The sequence below is a fragment of the Durio zibethinus genome, chromosome 4 (assembly GCF_047325235.1).
Source record: "Durio zibethinus cultivar Kanyao isolate XHJ-2024 chromosome 4, ASM4732523v1, whole genome shotgun sequence".
Classification (NCBI taxonomy): Eukaryota; Viridiplantae; Streptophyta; class Magnoliopsida; order Malvales; family Malvaceae; genus Durio; species Durio zibethinus.
Genome location: NC_143165.1, coordinates 860,031 through 880,116, shown reverse-complemented (window position 1 = coordinate 880,116; position 20,086 = coordinate 860,031). Strand labels below are relative to the sequence as shown.

The window sequence follows — 20,086 nt, the reverse complement described above, 5'->3', positions numbered from 1 at the left end:
GCAAGAAAGGAGGGGCTTTAATAAGTTCAGATCTAGAAGATATCGGGAAGGTGATTTCAGAAAAATGTGGAGGTGTGCCATTGCTTGCAAGTGTTTTAGGAGGGACCCTGGGTTTTACTAGGGAAAAAGAAAAGTGGTTGGCGATGAAAAATAGTTTGGAAAACACCAACGAGGTTTTACCTAAGCTGAAGTTGAGTTTTGACAACTTCCCGTTTTGCTTGTAGCAATGTTTTGCATATTGTTCGATCTTTCCTAAGGACCATGTTATTGAAAAGGTTAAACTGATTTAGCTTTGGATGGCTCAAGGTTTTCTTCATTCATTTGAGGAAATTACAAGGTCTGAAGTAGGATGTGGTATAGAGTTGGAAGATATTGGTGATAAGTTTTGTAATGGCTTGCTATCAAACTCTTTATTTCAAGAAATGGAAAGGGATACATGTGGTAAAATCAGAACTTGCAAGATACATGATGTAGTGCATGATCTTGCTCAATTTGTTTCAAAATCAGAAATGTTTCCTTCTAAGCTTACCACTGATATTTCTGATCATATTCGACATGTAAATGTTGCTTATGATAAGGAATTGGTGCCAAAGATCACAGAGGATGTTGCTAAAAAATTGCGGTCTTTGTTTTCAAAAGTTGACGTCTTTAATGATGTGTCAAGGGATCTCAAAAGGTTACGAGTTCTAAACTTTTGTGATGCTATGAAAAATGACTTGCCAGCTTTTCTTGGTAGATTCAAGCGTTTGGGGTACTTGGATGTTTCAGGAAGTAGCATAACAAAACTACCTCAATCCATGGACAGACTTTACAATTTGCAAACATTAAGATTCATGCATTGCAGATATCTGGAAATGCTTTCGAAAGGAATATTAGGAAACTTAGTCAGTTTGAGACATACTTATTTCAATGATGAAAAGCTTATGCCAGTTGAGATTGGGCGCCTTCCTAGTGTAAGGACGTTGCCATTATTTGTTGTGGGTGTGGAATTGGATTGCAAATCAAGGAGCTGGGAAATTTTAATCAACTTCGAGGAGAATTGAGGATATGCAATCTTGAGTATGTTAAAGACAGAGAAGAAGCCAGGGGTGCAAAATTGGAAGAAAAGACAAATATATACAAATTGATATATGAATGGAGCTCTGAAATAGAAGGTTTTGAGGATGATCAGGAAGAGGTGAATGGATCAGATGTCCAACGGAGCTATAAAAGCTTCAACTACAATAAAGAAGTGTTGGAGGGCTTGGAGCCTCCTGCAAATTTGAAAAGTTTGAGTATTAGGAATTTCAGGGGTGAGAACTTTCCATCATGGGTTTGGAGGAGCATCAATAGTGGTTGTAGTGATTCATATTTGCTGAACAATTTGGTGGAATTGAATTTATTCAATTGCATGAATTGCAGAAGTCTTCCAACTCTTGGGAGATTGCGCAATCTCAAAATTCTTGAAATAAAAAAGATGAACAATGTGAAGTACATAAGTCGTAAATTTTATTGTGATCGTAGTGATGTAGTGATGCTGGTGCGTATGGAGCATTGTTTCCGGCATTGAAAGAACTCACCATAGAGGATATGGAAACTTTGAAGACATGGATGGTTCCAATCTTTTTTGTTAACTTCCATGGTATGGGAACTTCAAAGCTAACAGAAAGATCGGGTATTTTTCCTTGCCTTGAAGAGTTGACTATTGGTTGCTGTCCTGAGTTGAGAATTGTTCCAATGATGGGGAGATTACCATCTCTTCAAACCCTTAACATTTACTCTTGCAAGGAGTTAAGATCTATGGATGATGGACTATCTGCATCAACTTGTCTCAGAAAAATAAATATACAAGTTTGCCCTAAATTGAGATACATACCTGCCATCCACAGTCTCTCCTTTCTAAAGGAAATAAAGTTAAAAAAGTGCAGAGTATTATCATCTCTACCAATGGGGGTCTCACACTGTAATTCTCTTGAGAATTTGCCAATACATGATTGCCCTTGTCTGACATGTATTCCAAGCATACTTGCACTCCCCTCTCTAAGAATATTAGTTCTAAACAAATGTGAGGGCCTAAGACGGCTACCAAGTGGGTCGGGATTCTGTTCTTCTCTTGAACAATTGGACATAGTTGCTAACTTCAATCTGGAAGTTCTTCCAGGAGATTTAAGGCAATTGTGTTCCCTTCGTTTCCTAAATATTACCATTTGTCCAAATTTGATAACATTTCCGAAGGAGTGCCTAGGCAGATTCAGCAGCTTGAAAGTATTGACTATGGGTGGTTTCAGCGAAGAGTTGGATCAATTCCCAGGTCTCAGCTCCATCCGTCATCTTAATGCCTCCCTTGATTGTCTGCTATTGTTAGGATGGAAAAGATTGAGGTATCTACCGTATCAACTTCAGCACCTCACAGCTCTTAAGCGATTGGAGATATGGTTGTTTGATGGAGTAGTAGCCTTGCCTGACTGGTTGGGAAATATGTCATCTCTTCAATCCTTAAAAATCCACCAATGTGAGAATCTGAAGCATCTGCCTTCTACACAAGCCATGCAGCAGCTGACACAACTGAAGAGGCTTTTTATTCACAATAGTTCCAAATTAAGTAGAAGATGTGCCAAGGAAACTGGCCCTGAGTGGTCCAAGATTTCTGATATTCCAGAAGTCATAATTAAAAATGATAATTGAGGATTTCAAGTCAATTGAAACAGAGGTATGTTTAATTACTTAATCATCTTCTTCCCATCTACTATTTACATTTTCATTTTCAATCATGATTTCAGGTTTCTTATTGATCTTTTATATTTTATTTTTAGGATGCAATGTACTGGAATTCCTTCTATAAAAGTTTGAACTGTTCCTCTCACACTAATCTGCAATCCTTCTGATTTTGCCATTTACCCTAGTAGAAAAAAAATAATAAAAAAGACAGTGAATCCTTTTTTCTTATCAGTTTGGCAATTCTTAAATTTTAAGGAATTATAAAGTGATGTTTTCCAGGAATTTTAAGGCTATACCTATACCTAGTTTGCATGAGGGCTTTGTCTTTATATTTATGAGGATTCATACATTTATTAAGGAAAATCATCTTATTTGCATGACATTTGTTTGGAACTGTGATTAACTCATGAATGACCCTATGAATTTATCTTATTTCTGTTATTGTTTTTTGTTTAATCCTTCCATTGGAACTTCTTGTTTCCAGGTTGCTTTTAAAATCATGATGGACAGCCTCCTTGCTTTTTGGACTTCACTCCATAGGGAACAGTTGATGCTCCAACAATTTAACAACTGGTTAGTTTGACTTCTTTTCTCCTTTTTGCTGATTTCATATTTCCTGTTCTAAACTCTTGTAATGACTTTTCTTTATTTCATTTTCCTTTTGGATTTGACTATGCTCAAGCAGATGAAAGGCAAACAAATAGTACAAGAATAAGTGAAACCAAGGAGAGTGGCATCAGTAGCACTACTGTTGCCATGAGAGTCCCTCCAAGTCAGATCACTTCATCTAACTTCTTTAGCATATTTACTGAGCTGGAGTCCAGGTTTTATAAAGAAAATACTTTCCCTTTGTGAGGTGAGTTTTGCACCTTGAATTCCCATGCTATTTCTTATAAAAATAATTTACTACTCCGAATACTTTTCCATTATCATGCAAAGTTATTGATGCAGACAGCCCAAAATTTGACAGTTTTCATTAAGTCAAAAACAAATGAATAACTTAAGATGTTTTAATATCCTTGCTAATTGTAAACAAACTGAGATTTACTGTTTAGTTGAATGTTTTTGGAAACCATGTTTTGTGGGAGTAGGATGATAGTTGTTGTGACTTGTGACTCCTCTATAGTCTGATATTTGTCAAGCTTTGCTTATTTTTTGCATCCCCCACCCTTCTGGGCCTGTCAGGCGTTTCAATGATTTTGAACCAATATGAAACACTTCTACACTTCTTGCTTTTACAACTTATCTGCATAATTAACTATATCTTTAACAAGTATTTGGCATTTAGTGTACACATTAGGAGTGCAATCCTAGGTTTGGATGCAGAATTTGGCCTAACCTACATTGTTTAATCATCAGTCTGTCTTTTAATTTCAACACTTCAAATTTATTTGGGAATCAAGAAGTTTGATGAAATGGGATTGTTTGCAGAGCAGATATGGAGCATCTACTTAATTTCAAACTCAATGCTGTCTCTTGATGTTGCAACAATATATAGATAATATTGTGGTGCTTCCATTGAAGCTTCAACTAACTCAATCACAAAAGGAAGTGAAAATGAAAGAAAAAAAGGGAGAACTACTTATTATCAGAAACATCCTGAAATGTTGATACCTTGTGTTGTCTGCCATTGATGCCAGAATGGAGATCTGGTACCAAAATGATGCAAGAACATTTACCAGAAACCGAAGAACAATGAAGCACAAAATCAGCAATCCAAGAACAGATAACAGAGGAACTAAGAAGAAGTTGCAATTTCTTTCATTGATTATAAACTTTTGACTGCACAATTTATTTATACAAGATTGATGAAAACAACACTTTACACTAATATGATACAATTGATTAACTAATCATTAGCTGTAAATTTATAAAAATTACATTTTTACAATCTCTCAATGGATTTAAATTTAGGCAATCCAATAAATTCCTTTGATCACTTGAGCCAATATCTGTTAATAATTATAACACTATATTTGTCAAACTATTAATTAATTAATTAAAATGGGTGCGTAAATAATTTATTAAAACTTGTTCACATCCAAACTTCTTTTTTATTGGATGACAGGAAAATGATTTAATCGGTATAAATTAAACACGGTAATCAATTCGGTTAGCATTTGATCAGTTATAAAAAAAATGGATGGTTCGATGCCGCAATATTCATTGCTATTTCTTCTTTTAATCCTAGTCATCGACCACTTTCATCATCAAATAATAACAAAAAACAAGAAAATCCCCCAAGTCCACCGGCTCCACTTTTGATTCCCCATATATCCTCTAACATTCTTAAGGGCACATTAATGTTAATAGTCGATGCATGGGCAATTCACAGAGATCCCGAGCTAAGACGTTTTCAATCTCGTATTGAAAAAATATATGAATATAATACAATATATATTATAATATTCTTAAATTAAAATGAATAATAATTTATAAATTAAGTATGAATCTTCAAATTGTTAGATTAACCCAATAATTTTAAGTCTGAAAGGTTTGAAAATTGTGAGAAAAATGAGACTTATATTTAAATTCATGCCATTTGTTTTTTTTTTTTTTATATATTTAAAATTATTAAATTAATCCATGAAATTGACTTCATATCATTCTTTAAAGTCAATTACGCATTAAATATTGTAAAACTATTCTTGTTAAGTTTTTATTTTTATAAAATTACACTTTACCAGTAAAAATTACAATACCAATAAAACAAACAAATTACATAAAACCAAAATAAATTTAAACTTAATTCACAAATGTAATCTTAAAATATATATATATATATATATATCTTTAAATGATAATACAAGGAAAGCAAGGATCACTATCTTTGACCTTTGTAGATTGTATCCTAACCTACTATGAAGTCTCCTTTCCCGATTTTAAACAGACAAAAAGACCTTTATGTAATCAAACGCAGGTAATAAAAAATTGTGGGTTTTGATCCTCATAATATTTCTTTCTTTGTTATAATGTTAAAGAAAGCTGTCAATGTCTTGAACAAAGGACCTCTCCTCCAAAGCCACTTGATCTCCCATGGCAAAGTTTCGAATGGCAAGAAGGCCTTGCTTTTTCAAGATTTTAATCTTGAAAAATCTCTACCCAGCCGGTAATTGGTCACCCTTATATATATGCATTGTCTTTGACTGCCATTGTTGGTTTCTTTAGGGTTTAGTTCTTCAAGCAAAAATCTTTAAACTTGATCTTGTTTTCGTTTTGTCGTTCTTAGGGTTGTCTTTCGATTGTTCTTATGAAATTTGGGTTATCATTAGTGTATAAAAATGCTTTTATCATTATTAATCAATGTTGGCTCTTTATTCTATTTATCACTTGTTATCCCATGCATGCACAAGTTCAATATATAGATATAAAATTTAAAACAGTGCATAGGCGTGATATACAAGGATTAGAAGAACTGCCAATGAGGGTATATATGGTTTTAATGACAAAAAAAATCCTAAAATCTTTTTATATTAAGGGTCAATTTGGATGATTAATGAGATTAGTTGTAATGAGATTAAAAACAGTAGTAATGGTGAGATTAGATGAGTTTGAATAATGTAATACTGAAATTAAAATTAATTGTGTGAATATATATTTAGATATAAATACAGTAATAATGATAAGATAGCATAGGACAATTGATCATCTCACCAAATATGTCGACTGTCCTATATATACAATTGGATCCTTTCCCTCTAGTTCGAGACTGGAAGGGCACTTAGACGAAGATGCTATCCATATGCACCTTATGTTGGCACTCGAAATTCAAACTAACCCAAAACTTTATTATATATGAATTGGATTCAATTTTATGTTAAATTTTATCTAATTGATGCTAGTTTGTTTTATTAATTGATTTGTTTTACGGGATACTATGATAGTTTGTTCGATTATGATAGTTGATATAATTTCTACATATTCATATAATCTCAAAAAAAAAAAAAAAAAAAAAGAAAGAAAGAATGACTATGTCATCTCTTTAACGGGAAATATCTGAAACGCTTTTATTATTATTATTATTATTATTACTATTATTCTTTTATTATGAATTGTCATTATATGTACCTGGAATTGGTGAAACAATACTTTGTATGAACGATGTGCAAGAGCAATTATGATATGTATGTTACTATTATTTCATAATGTTTTGTTTTGTTTTGTATGACTCGTAATTAATTGTTTTATAGCGAATCCCACATGGTTTTGTAAAGAACTTGGAGAATAATCTCCCTAGGAAATTACCTCAAGGGTTCGTACATAAAAACTCTGGTAGGAGATTTTAGCATGTTGTTGTGGAAAAGGCTGACAATTTTTTGCACTTCCGAAAGGGTTGGAAGGAATTTATCCAACAAAATTCTCTACAGAAGGGACACTTTCTATTTTTCAGGTACAATGGCAATTCCAAGTTTAAGCTTGAAATTTATGGAAGAAACTGCTGCAAAAAAGGGGTAGTTCTAGATGCTTGGACGAAGGGCAAACAACCTCTTTCATGCCAACATGAACAGAAAACATTCAAAGCAATGGCTGGATGTCGACAGGGAGTTAGAGAAAGAGAAATTGAACCACCATTGCAATCTGACGAGGAGAAAAGGCATAAGAATGTTCGGACAAAGATCCTCAGGAAGTTGAATTCTGTTAAGACAAGGAAAAGAAGTGAAGTTGATCATTTCGAAATTTTGTGATGGAGCTAGTGATGATGAAGCTGATCAGGACAGCTTGCCTGATCAAAAGGATCAATCCGCAGCCGTTGTTGGAGAAAATCAGAAGAAAAGCAGTTTGTCTTAAATCCGCCCAAGAATTCAACTCCAATTATTCATTCTTCACAGTTATTATCAAACCTTCTTATTTGCGCAAAGCATATGGGGTAAGTTACAAACATACATACATATGTATAATTAAGTTTGTCTTCTAATCCAAGTCATTGACATTAGCATTGTTGTTTGTTTGATTGAAAAGACATTATATTTTTGTTTATGCAGAATGTTACGAAAAGATTTGTTAAGACCAATCATTTGAAACCTGGAGGGAAGAACATAGAACTTCAGGTTTCCAATAAAACATGGTCTGTGGTTATGCTAGGTTATGCTCCCGTTGGAGCAATTTTGCGGTGGATGCTTTGAGGGAAGAATAAGTCTGCCTGTTTGAATTGATAGATAACAATGATGTAACTTTTCCAGTCACCATCTTCGGAAACAACAGCTGAAATGCTGCTGACCTTTGCATGAAATCTAGTTTTGATCTTAACCTTCTTTCCCTATCATCCTGAGTTCAATTTTGGGGGGAATTATTAGACCCTGTAATCTAGGTTTAATGCATGGACAAGCTCACTTGAGGTAATCAACAATTGGTTCTCATCTCTGGTACTTGTCAGGTCCCTGGTTCATTAGTAACCTTTTGAAAGTATTGACAATTTTAAATTCTATATAGTGATATTACAAGAAAATAATGCCAAAAAGAATATAAAAACAATACGATTTTAATAAAATCTGTTTATGAATTTAATAAAAACCAAAATATATGTTTTGTATATCAATCGAATTTGACACAATTTTTTCCATGTTTTACTTGTGTTTGACATGATACAATACGATACAGAAAAATCATTACTTTCCCATTCCATAAATGATCACACCACCGGCCTCTGAACCTTTGTTTACATTGAAACAAGCTACTCAGTAGTCAGTTCAAAGGCCATTAGCACACCTGAAAATCTGTCCCCAACAGATACTTGGTACCATTTCATGGTAATCACTATGGTGATTAAGTCAGCTAGGTGAAACATTTTGCTCCCAGAAGTCAAAATGGTGAAATCAATCCCTTCCATATGCAAAGTCATTTTGGAATGAGCTAACAGCAGATGATATTAGCACTAGAAGAAATAATTAAACCAGGAAAAAATCAAATGGAAGAAGGAAGAAATGATGTCATTTCAATTATTTCACTCCCTACATCATCTGTTCTTTAGATTGATTATGTAAGAGAGATAAAAAAGTTAAATAAGAAAAAAAAAAAAAGATAAGAATACTCCTAAAGAAGAAACAACTGCTATTATTTATTTTGTCATTAACTCATTATTAATATTATTTTTTTTATTTTTCCCATTTCAGAACTTGTATAAGTTACTATGGAGCACTAACCAATTCCAATAAAAGTACATGGTAATGCCATTTTCTCATTTAAGATGTCACAATAAACCTGACCGCCGAGATGAGAATGACCCAACTGCATTCTTTGCTGCAACAACTTTGCTGACCAACAGCTTCCACTTAGTCTCATCTTTCTTGCTCTGCTGCTGCATTTTCTCCTTAAAATGCCTATGAAATAGGAAAAGAGACAATTTTAATCACCAGTATCAGATATTCACTAAATTTGTCATCATTGACAAGAACTATAATGATGGATCACATCGTCAATCAAAATGCCAGGTAACAAGTACGAGCCAACATTGATAAATCAATTGGCTTTTGGAGCATTGTCACTATGGTAGGTGATATCATCTGCACTAAAACCCTAGCTTAACAGGGAAAAGTATTCTAAAGAAACAGGCATTCCAATCGGTGTTGCAACAAACAGAATCAACCAAATCAGAACACAATTTGCAAGCATTTTGTAAGCTTTCAACAGCAAGTATGAAATTGTCTGACACAAGCATAAACCTTATATATTATCCTTCTTTTCTTTTATGTTAACCAATATCACCCTTGACCTTTCTTTATGTCTAAAATGTTTCTCTAAAGTGGTTGATAGCATGTTTTGGTCAAATGTTAATGCTTACCTACAAAGAGGAACCTTGCAGGAATCAGGCTCATTGCACATGCGGGAATGCAGTTCAAGAAGCTGCCACATGCGCTTGCAGTGAACACATCCACCAGGGACTCGAGTCTTACAATTCGCGAAATGACGCACTAAGGTTTCAAGTCCTTTACAAGCTGGAAAATTGCAGGTAACCTGGCTTCCTTTTAGCACCTTGTCATGAGGTCCAATCGTCCTACAACCATCCTTGCAAATGTGAAGGAGGGCTTCCATTGCCTCATACAGTTGCAAGTAAACCTTTTTATCCTCCATTTTCCTCTGCCTCTCTTGCTTTCTCTAAGAGAAAGAAAGCGAATGATTTAAAAACAGGACAATTTTATAACATATAACCATAAGGTCAACTATCACTAAAGTCCATTAAAAAAAGGAGCTAAAATAACAAAAAAGCCCTTGATCTTTACCACTTTATTTAGATAAGCCCCTATACTTTAAATGCACCTAAAGCCATTGACCTTTAATTTGCATCCAACTAAGCCATTAAACTTTAATTTGTGTTCAAATAAGCCTCTAGCCTTCAATTTGTACCTAAATAAGCCCTTAACATAAATCAATCTTTTATTTGAAATAAGGGCTTTAATTCAATATAAATAAAAGAATAAGGGCTTATTTGAATAAAGTATAGGGGCTTATTTAACAAAACTGGAATAATTCAGAGACTTTTTTAGTATTTTAGCCAAAAACCTCACTAAACTCTGGTATCATAATTTGCGTCATGATTTGAAACTCAACCAATGCTAAGATACAATTTCTAAGTTACAGTCTTACAGATAGGAAAGTAAATAATAAGTTGGTCAAAATATTGACATTATATGAGGGAAGGGAGGAGAGGGCAACCATACAAGAAGTCGCACACATAAATCATGACATGGTAACTGGTTCTCATAAGTGTGAATAAACAAAATGTTTCCATGTGATAGAATCATGCCCCATGCTGTAATAACCTAAACTATTGTAGTTGCAAATAGTCAGCTCAACAGAAGTCAATATACTTTATGCTTTCAAAAGAAGAAGCTTTGTAGTGAGAACTGAAAATTACTAAGATGAAACATATTCAGTTGTATTCAAGAGACCAACAGCAACAAAAAGTTACCTCTCAAAAAAAAGTAACCTTCCTCAGAGGGAAAAAGAAAACAAATTAATTAACAAATATAACAAAAGGCAGATTGTATTCTTGAAATAAATTGAATAATAAATATAAACTCCTCCAAACATAGAGAAGGTTTTGACTTACAGTATCTGCTTCAACAACAGACTCTACAAGTTCTTGCTCAAGAGCAGGATTGGCACGCTTCATCACTTTCCAACCTTCAGTTGAAGATATAGATTTGAAATCCTTTACAACCATACGAACACAAATGAAGGCAAGCCTAGGTGCATCACAATTTCTTGCTAACTGAAGAACATCTATCACATTTTCCCTGGTAAGCAAGCCTTCCTCCAGTAGGCAAATACAAGCTCTTTTCAGTGCTGGAACTGAGTAGGAATGTGACAAGACTAATAGATGGAGAACAAACTTCTGCAGCTCTTCCTCTTCGTAGCTACATTGCCATATTGAATAAAACTGAGTATATCCAATTATAACATGGATAAGTAAGGACAGAGATAAAGAACTTAGGCCAATGTCCCAGTGCCTATCAAGTTTAAACACCTAAAATATAACATACTGCCAAAGAGGGGGAAAAAATAGAAATCTTCGCAATGGCAAAAACAAGTTGCTTTCCCATTCCCCTTTTACAGATGTACAAATGTTTTCCTAGCAAAATCCAGTTTGAGCATAACCAGTATCCCTTTCCTGCATGAAGGTTCTAAGAACCATATTTTATATTAATCATATGTTATTTGCAAATTACAATCACTGAATTTAGAAGCACCTTTAAAAATATAATGAAACAAATTATGTCTACATAAATAACTGTGCACGGACTTGGTTGGTTATATGGTGCAACCCTTTGCAGAGCCACAGTCCAACAGCTTGGTTACACATGTTCGTAGGCCTTTTTAAGGCAGTGTTAAACAGAAGAGAAAAGAAATAAACAGAGTAACTTGAAGAGACTACAAAATTTAGTTTGTAGTATCATGCCACAACTGCATCAAATGATAGATAAAATTAACATATTTACTGGTTTTGATTGCCACTTAAAATAATGGTATAAACAGACAGGAAACTATCATCATATAATGATTTCGCCCCAGGTCCACAAACTACTGCTGAAAAATTTAGGCAATAAGTATGCAGAAAAAGATTTTGAACATACCAGGATGAATATAGAAAACGAATAAACACACAGACAGCACCATAAGGTACTCCTGGAATTTTGATATATCTCATGCCATGCTTGACTTTTGATAGCCTGAGAACATTACCCAGCACAGGAGATGCAACACTCTGCAAAAGAAAAGACAAGGATGAATATTTAGCTCATAAATCAGAAATTAGAATATGATGAATTGATAATAATATAGCCCTACAGCTTCCATTTTTCCACAAGTATGATGAAATGAAGGCAATATTCTGTCATTTGTAAGGAAATCAATTTCAGCTTTAATGTAACTTAGCATTTCTGTTTTCAAAGAAGAGCAGTAATGACCCTCGGTGGAATTTCTATTCAAATTCATTGACACCATTGAATTAACATTTAAAAGCAAACAACTATGCAAATTCTCTATCTAATAATTAGAAGAAAAGTTCCTTAACATTATGATATAAATCAGGCAAACTTTATTGCACTACTTCAAGAAATAAAAAGGAAAAAAATATAATTAACTCACCAAAACATTAGAATGAGCTAGAACACATGATTTATCCTCAGTGATAATACAAACATCTGCACCATACCCTTCCTTAAAAAGCTTGTCCCACGTATCCTTTGTTTCCTTTGGGACAAAACTACACTCCAGAGGCCTCTTGGAATACTGAGTTCTTGTACACATTTTATGAGGGAGAGGTGGCGGTTTTGGGATGTTAGAGTTATCAGACACAGAAGACATAGGAGCTTCCAGCACAGGTAAAATATCGGCTGGATTTGCTTCCTCTACACATACATTTAAAGATTTACAAAAGGGCTCGCTAGGCAAGGATAGCCATACAGAATCAATCGCTGGTGAAGCCATCAAATATAACTTCTTCGCAGGATATCTGCACTAATGTTAAACGATAAAAGGAAGAAATCAGAATAGAGCAATCAAAGTACAAAACTATAAATTAACTGTAAGTGAGCTATGTAGCAAGATATAAAACCAACTTTATAACATGAAACCGGGAGACAAATATGTACTAAATTCATTCAAATATATAGATTTTCCTAAATAGAATCTTAGTGTTGCACAATATAATGTCAAAATCTAGTCCTAGAATAGACCTAACAATCTAAAACATGATACAATGACACGATTCTAACACTATACGAATAAAATACATAAAGTTGACACAATTTAAATTTTAGTAATAACTATATATAGATTTAAAAAAACCAAAATAACACATTTCATATTTTAGATTAAACACGAAATATCAAATGCAATTTTCGTATAGAATATAACACAAATACATAAATTTTAATATTTTACACCACACAAATATACGAATCGCCAAACCTAGAAGGAATGTTAACATAAATTAATAACAAAGCAGAAACCTTAACAGAACCAAACAGGAAAAGCATCAACTGAAAGTGTTTCTTAACGGCTACCTAACCTTACCTGTAATCGAGGAAAACTTAAAACAATTACCTACAAGAAGGCAAAACCCCATAATTCTATACCCATAATAATAATAATTCTTAGTGTTTTCTTATGATTAAAATAATATAAAAAGAGATTAAAAAATTCTCAACTCCCCATTTTCCCATTTCCAATATGCTTGAAATAAGAATTAATTTTTTTTTTTAAAGGGTCAGATAGAAGAAAAAAAAAAAAAAAAAACCCTTAATTGAGCTAACTTCATTAACGACGGAATATAAATAAATTTCTTCTTGGCGGCCAAGAAAATACGGTGAAAAGAAATAAAAATTTCAGCTTTACTTTTTCTTTTTTTTTATTTGTATTATTGATATTTTTTTTCACGGTTCATACCTTTATAGATAAAGAGGCAAATCTTCTTTAGAAAAAAAAGTAAAAAAACCAAAATCGCTCGATGTTTACTCGATCTTCTTCGGAGTTTTTGATAATCTGACACTACAAAGCTAAAAGAACCTGAACAACAACAAAAAAAACAAATTTATTGTAAATTCATTTTTCAATATATATAATTTAATTGAAAAAAAAAAAAAAGAAAATCGCTGCTGAAGATGAAGAAATATCAACTTTAAAGGAAAAATAATCAAACCTTTTTTCTTTTATAAAACTGGAATTAAAAAGAACATAGCAAAGACTTAAAACTGACCTTTGGATCACAACTGTAAGTGAGAGGTGGAAGTGGAAGAGCGTTGGTATTTAGAGCTTCAAAATGGTGCAGTTTTAGCGTGTAGCGAGAGGAAGAAAAGAGGTGAAGAGAGGGCAGACGAGTTCGTTATTTTTTTATTGGTGGTTTTCGTTTCTTCTTGCGTTAAAATAAAAATAATAATTACTTAATTTGAGTTGGAAGTTCAAAGCGGAAACTACGAGAACCGTGAGATGAAAATCAGTGCGCTACTTATCTCGCGATAAATTCAATTTGACTGTCTACGTTAATACATTGTCTTCTTATTTTCTATGAGCTGTTGTTGAGCACTACTATTTACGTCAAAAGCTTTTTTATTTTTGGACTTAAAAATTATTCAATGATTCTTTATAATTAGGGTTAACGATGATAATAGTTTAGATTGAATTAAATATGATTTAATTTTTTAGATATTATATAAAATTTTAAAATTTAATTTAAACTTTAATTTAAATTTTTATGTAATTTAATTTGATTTAAATTAAATTTTATTAATTTAGTTCGATTTAATTCAACGATTTAATATGATTTTTAATATATTTAAATAAATTTAAATGTAAAATAATTATTTTTGTTTTATATAGATTTAAAATATATATAAATTAATAAAAATATATAATTTAATTTAAATTTTTTATTTTTTATTTTTTATTTTTTGATCTAAAATTTTATCTGAATTTATTATATATATTTAATATTTAAACTTAATTCCAACTAGATAAATAAAAAAAATCAACTTAACAAATACTACAACTTTGAATCAATTTTTTTTTATTTTTTTCTCAATCTAAAAGCTTATCCAATTTTAAAAAATTGGCTCCACCTGCTACTCAAATTTGATCCATCCAATTTAATTTAAAAAATAATAATTTAAATTTGATTTAATTTAATTCTAAAATAATATAAATTTAATTTTTTGTTTCAATTAAAAAACATTACCGTGAAATTCACATCGATATATAACAAAATTCAATATTATGTCAAGAATATATTAACTATTTATTATTTAGCATTTATTAAGTATTGTTATTATTATTAGTCATAATATAGGAATTATTAAATTATTAATATTCACCTCGAAGCTTCTATGTATAAATCTAAATATAGCAAATATATTAATATTCGTATCTTTATGATTTTTATCATATCAGCCAAATCTTATATAATATTATATGCTATTTTAGATATAACTCCATTACTCACAAACTTTTTTTTCCTCCTTTTGTCAGATATGGCATTTACTTCATACACGTTTGTGTTGTAACTTTCTAGAATTCTATTGGATTTAAATTTATTTAAAATAATCTTTAAAAAATAGTATATGTAAAATATATTATACTGTACAATAAAAAATACATATCTTTTATACCATAAATATTAATTCGTGATATATATTAGATTATATAATAAAAATTACATCTTTCTATTAAATAATTTTTTTATAAAAAAATGATCATAATCTGAAAATAAAAAAAAAGAAAGAGATTTCAAATATTAAGATTTGAAATTTAAATATGTTGAATGTCATCTATCATTTTATGAATAAATTATGATGATTTATTTTTAATCTCTTAATTCTACATCAAAAATTAAGTGAAATTATATTAAATTTTAATTCGTTCGTTTCAAGATTTAAAGTATGAAGTTTCTAATCATTAATTACTACAATCTTGACTAAACCAAATGGTGTCCAAAAATAGTTTCTTGTAGTGTTATGGACATGACGCAATTGAAATGCCCTATAGATAACGATATAACGTCCCTAACATTAATTGTCACTCCTTTTGCGTATTCATATACTCTCTCTAATCCAATACTTCATATCCCAATTGGTCGGTTTGGACTTATATATAGCCATTCAATTTTTCTATGCTTTCATCAATGCAGATTTTGTATGGTTTTGTGTAATTGTGATTATCTTTTTTGCCATAAGATTTCCAATAATTTTATTTTTGTCTTTCTGTTTCTTGATATGATAGCTTTCAAAAAATGCCTATATTTATATTGTTATAATATTAAGAAAAAACATAAATTACATACACAATAATTCAATTTCAATTATTTATATTGATCAAATGGAAGAAAAATATTTACTATATATATAGAAATTACAAAAAGTATAAAACATAAAAAAACAAACAATCATATTAAATCCTATAGATGTTTGATTTTGGTTACTAATACTTTATTTTTTAAAATTTCTCTAAAATTATTAAAATTGAGAATAAGTCAGAGCAAGTAATAAGACTGTTTTAGTAAATATTATTTTATGAAATAACTATTCATAGAATAATTTTTTTTTATAAAATAGTTATTTATGAAACAACTATTCAAGTAATAACTCTTTTATGAAATAACACATTCATAGAATAATTGTTTTCGAAACAATTTCCTCAATGAACAAGGCTAACATCTTTATGGGAAAAAAAAAAAAAAAACTCTTGAAACACAAGTATTTCACTAAAAATTATTTCATAAAAGATGTTTCACCAAATGTTATTTTAACTAAATAAGTGAAAATAATCTTAAAATATGATATGGTTCTTGGGTTAATTTCACTATTGGGATATTTCAGAGAGCTTGGTTTGATGGATCAGATATGGAGACAGTTAAGAGATTTTTTTCTTAACATTTTTCTTAAATATGAGTGCTTTTTCTTTTTCTTTAGAATAGATAGTGAACTTTTATATTTACTATATCATTATCAATAAGCTAATTAAACTCTCATTAAACAATACATTTATACTTTTTATAACAACCAAAATTTTTACTACTCACTATTATTCCTATTCAATACTCACTATATATAACTCCTATTTTTGAAAAACTATAAATAAAAATTTTCACAATTCATGAGAGACTTTTAGACTTTAACAGATTTCTCATCATTTTCTCTCAAACTATTTCGATAATCCTTTTTTCCTAAATCTTTTTCTAAGCATTGTTATCTTCTCTACTTAACCTTATTTTACCATTATCATTGTCTGTCTTTGTGCTCAATACTTCAAGATTTACTCTTATCTTCCTCTCCACTATCTCCTTAGTAAATTCTATTTTACTTATTTATAACTCTTCCTTACCTCAATAAAGAACTCGTTTACAAACCTGAAAAAAATATAATTTTCGCATTCATTAGGTTATGTTTGATATACAAAATTATGATAGGATAAAATAAGATAATATTATTAATATGATTAAATTAAATAATGTCATCATCTTTTATATTTGATGTTTGCAAGAATTAGAATAAAATAATTTATTTAGTTGTCTAAATTATCCTTCTTCAAAGTTTATATAATTTAAATTATTGATATAATTTTTAAAGATATAATTAGATATGTAAGTTTAATATTATAAATTAAAAATAATTTTTTTCACTTGAAGAAAATTGAATAATTCTATATAAAGATGATATTAATACTCCTTACAATCTTTATTCTTATTTTTAAACACAAATCGAACATGATATAGAATGATTAATATCATATCCTATCAATAATTTTATATATTAAACATGACCTTTTAATATGCAATGTAACACAAAATAAAATTTTTTATCCCATTAACTTGATATTTTCTTTCTGTTTATCCTTACAAACTCAATTTTCACATGAAAATTATATCTCTCGTGATCTTAAAAGTTAAAGGCCTATTTTCATATTTATAAAACTTTATTATTGGATTATCAATAATTTTCATTTATTAAAAATTTTTACCAATTACATAATCGTCAAATCATCCTTTAATCAACATTATTTTTTTAGAATCCAATTTTGACTCAATATCAAACAGACATTAGACATGCACCAAAGCTTTTTTGACGATGTGGGAAAGTTTTCTTAAAACTATAGCAACTTATATGATTTTTTTTTTTGGTTTTTTAAAAATAATTTATATATCAATAATGTATCAAATATGAATTGAATAAATTATTTTTTTTATTTTTTTCATAATTGTTTATTTGTTTTATTTTTCTCATAAAAAATTAGAATTATTTTGAGTACTCCATGTGATGATAAATATTCATGTATCCTTAAAACAATTAAATTCAAAATTTTCTTAAAAGATGATATTTTGATTGATTAAATGGTTTCACGTATATAAATATAGTGTGTAGAATAGATAAACAAAATATTTTTTGATAGAAGAAAAATATAATAGTATATTATTTTTTGAAAAAAATTATTTTGCATGATGATAAAAAAAATTTGCTAACGAGTGTTTGATTGTTATATTAAATAAATTGTAATTTTTAATACATTAAAATTTATAATATTAATTGTGAATGATCGCATGATTGCATCTAATATAAAGTATTATTATAATAATTAATCTTAAAAATATTTTAAAAATTTTCTTTATCAAAGTTAGAAAAAAAAAAAAAAGCAAATGAGGAAAATTTGAATTTATCAGGAAATGAGACGATAAGAAATCCCGATGGCTTGTAACTGTGACGCTGTGTACGGATGGTGGTGATTGATTTCATAAAGTGGGGGCCACCTCGTACGTCCACAGGATCGCCGGTGAACCAAAAAGACTGACCAATATTATATTGACACGTGGATAAGAATGGAGAGCAGAAAACGGAGAGGCAGGGAAAATGGGGCGGCGGAAAAAGACAAGGAGAGGGACCAGTGATGATGTCACAGTCCGACGGAGTAAAGCTAATGATTTTGCAATGAAAAAATGTGAATCTGATCCAACGGTGGTGGGTAGGTCCATGACGTGGATCCCATCGTTCTATGCCTTCTGATATTGTTGATTTTCTTGCTTGGTTGCCAATTTTTACAAACGTTTTAATACATAAAAAATATTTATGTATAATATTTAAAAAAATTATTAATAAATTTATTAATTTTATTGACAAAAAAATTATTCAAATAAAAATGATGAGATATTCATAGATTTTTAAAATTTTTTATTATATAATCTTTAAAATGGACATAAATACTTTATTTTAAATTAAATTATAATTTATGTTATAAAATATTATATTTATATAATATTATATAATATTTTAAATAAAAATTATATATTATAATTTATATTTATATAAAAATATAAAATATAAAATTTTAATTTTTTAAAATTTATTTATAATTTTTTAAAAATATTAAATTATATTATTTTTATATCATATTATGTATTTTATTTTTAATTAATTTATTTTAGAGCATCTATCAGCCTCTACCATGCCCCACTGATAGTGCTATTCACAAGGGGTCTTTGGAATTACGCTGGGCCATGCATTAGCAATTTTCCTGGCAAGTTATTAGCCACAATTATTCTAAAGTTAGCCTGGACAGCTCACGTATATCTCATCTGGAAAGAACGAAATCAGCGTCGGATTTGGACGCTCTCCATGCAGACTTTTACTTGATAGTAGCATTAGTTTAGTGGAGAGGCTGTTCAATTTTTCTTTTCTTTTTTCGTTTTTATTTTTTCATTTTTTTAAATAATGGAGCTGTTCAATTTAAGCATGGCTATTAGGGTGAGAAAAAAATTAAAAAATAAAAACAAATCAAAATTTAGTGTTTTATTTTGTTTAGGATAATTTTTATATTCTATTTAAATATTAAATATATATTAAACTCAAATCAATTTTTAAATTAAAAATAAAAAAATCAATAAACCAAATTAATAGAATTTATTAAATATATATTTTTATTAATTTTTAAAATTTTTTATAAAATCAAAATAATTATTTTATATTTAAATTTAATTAAATATATTAAAAATTATATTAAAATAATATATAAAAATAAAACATTTAAATTTAAAAATCAATGAATCAAATTAATAGAATTTAATTCAAATTAAATCGTGTAATACTTTTGATTCAAAGTTAAGTCAAATTTAAAATTTTATAATTTTATATATTATAAAAAATTAAATGAAATTCGAATTATTCAAACCATTATCGGCCGTAATTGCGATCTCTTCACCTCGCCACTGCCCCGAGAAATCAAACTCTATGTGTATGTAGCTTCTACGGATCTGAATTTAACTTTTGTTTTGATCTGCAATTAGATATTAGCTGTTCTATGTTTAGACCTTTTGGCTCCTTATGCGTCATTGATTTCTTTTTGCAGGTTTATACTGCTTCTTTTTTATGATTAAAAAATTACATTTATCTAAAAATAAAAAGAAATCAAT

General features: G+C 29.8%; 3 protein-coding genes across 7 annotated transcripts; 2 read left to right on the top strand and 1 right to left on the bottom strand.

The window, feature by feature from the left end:
* Positions 1–296: 296 nt before the first annotated feature.
* Positions 297–1,549, top strand: LOC149519003 (putative disease resistance protein At3g14460). Its single transcript, XM_089758896.1, has 2 exons — positions 297–953; positions 1,007–1,549. Exons 1-2 carry the CDS (start codon positions 297–299, stop codon positions 1,547–1,549), a joined length of 1,200 nt encoding a protein of 399 aa, XP_089615022.1.
* Positions 1,460–3,553, top strand: LOC149519002 (uncharacterized). Of its 2 annotated transcripts, XR_016341327.1 has the most exons (3): positions 1,460–2,689; positions 3,182–3,270; positions 3,383–3,553. XR_016341327.1 is itself a non-coding variant. In XM_089758942.1 (2 exons), the coding sequence occupies exon 1, from the start codon at positions 1,570–1,572 to the stop codon at positions 2,662–2,664; it is 1,095 nt and encodes a 364-aa protein (XP_089615068.1). In that variant the 5' UTR covers positions 1,460–1,569; the 3' UTR covers positions 2,665–2,689; positions 3,182–3,319. The 2 variants fall into 2 exon arrangements, 1 of the variants encoding a protein (XP_089615068.1); XM_089758942.1 differs by lacking the exon at positions 3,383–3,553 and having other exon boundaries at positions 3,182–3,319.
* A 5,052-nt stretch (positions 3,554–8,605) lies between these two features.
* Positions 8,606–14,050, bottom strand: LOC111287628 (BTB/POZ and TAZ domain-containing protein 3-like). 4 transcript variants are annotated; one of them, XM_022878286.2, is made up of 7 exons: positions 13,895–14,050; positions 13,585–13,704; positions 12,283–12,654; positions 11,769–11,899; positions 10,745–11,051; positions 9,476–9,789; positions 8,606–9,014 (listed from the first exon to the last, which is right to left on the bottom strand). In XM_022878286.2, exons 3-7 carry the CDS (start codon positions 12,622–12,624, stop codon positions 8,885–8,887), a joined length of 1,224 nt encoding a protein of 407 aa, XP_022734021.1. In that variant the 5' UTR covers positions 12,625–12,654; positions 13,585–13,704; positions 13,895–14,050; the 3' UTR covers positions 8,606–8,884. The 4 variants fall into 4 exon arrangements, with proteins under 4 accessions (XP_022734021.1, XP_022734020.1, XP_022734022.1 ...); XM_022878285.2 differs by having other exon boundaries at positions 12,283–12,649; XM_022878287.2 differs by lacking the exon at positions 13,585–13,704 and having other exon boundaries at positions 12,283–12,649; positions 13,895–14,046.
* Between the last annotated feature and the right edge of the window lie 6,036 nt (positions 14,051–20,086).

Coding starts and splice junctions, on each gene's coding strand:
- LOC149519003 (XM_089758896.1), top strand. CDS start 297: ATGGCTCAAGGTTTTCTTCATTCATTTGAGGAAATTACAAGGTCTGAA. Junction 954..1,006: donor AGATTGGGCGCCTTCCTAGT/GTAAGGACGTTG, acceptor TTGCAAATCAAG/GAGCTGGGAAATTTTAATCA.
- LOC149519002 (XM_089758942.1), top strand. CDS start 1,570: ATGGAAACTTTGAAGACATGGATGGTTCCAATCTTTTTTGTTAACTTC.
- LOC111287628 (XM_022878286.2), bottom strand. CDS start 12,624: ATGGCTTCACCAGCGATTGATTCTGTATGGCTATCCTTGCCTAGCGAG. Junction 11,052..11,768: donor CGTTTTCTATATTCATCCTG/GTATGTTCAAAA, acceptor ATGGCAATGTAG/CTACGAAGAGGAAGAGCTGC. Junction 9,015..9,475: donor TGCAAGGTTCCTCTTTGTAG/GTAAGCATTAAC, acceptor CCTATTTCATAG/GCATTTTAAGGAGAAAATGC.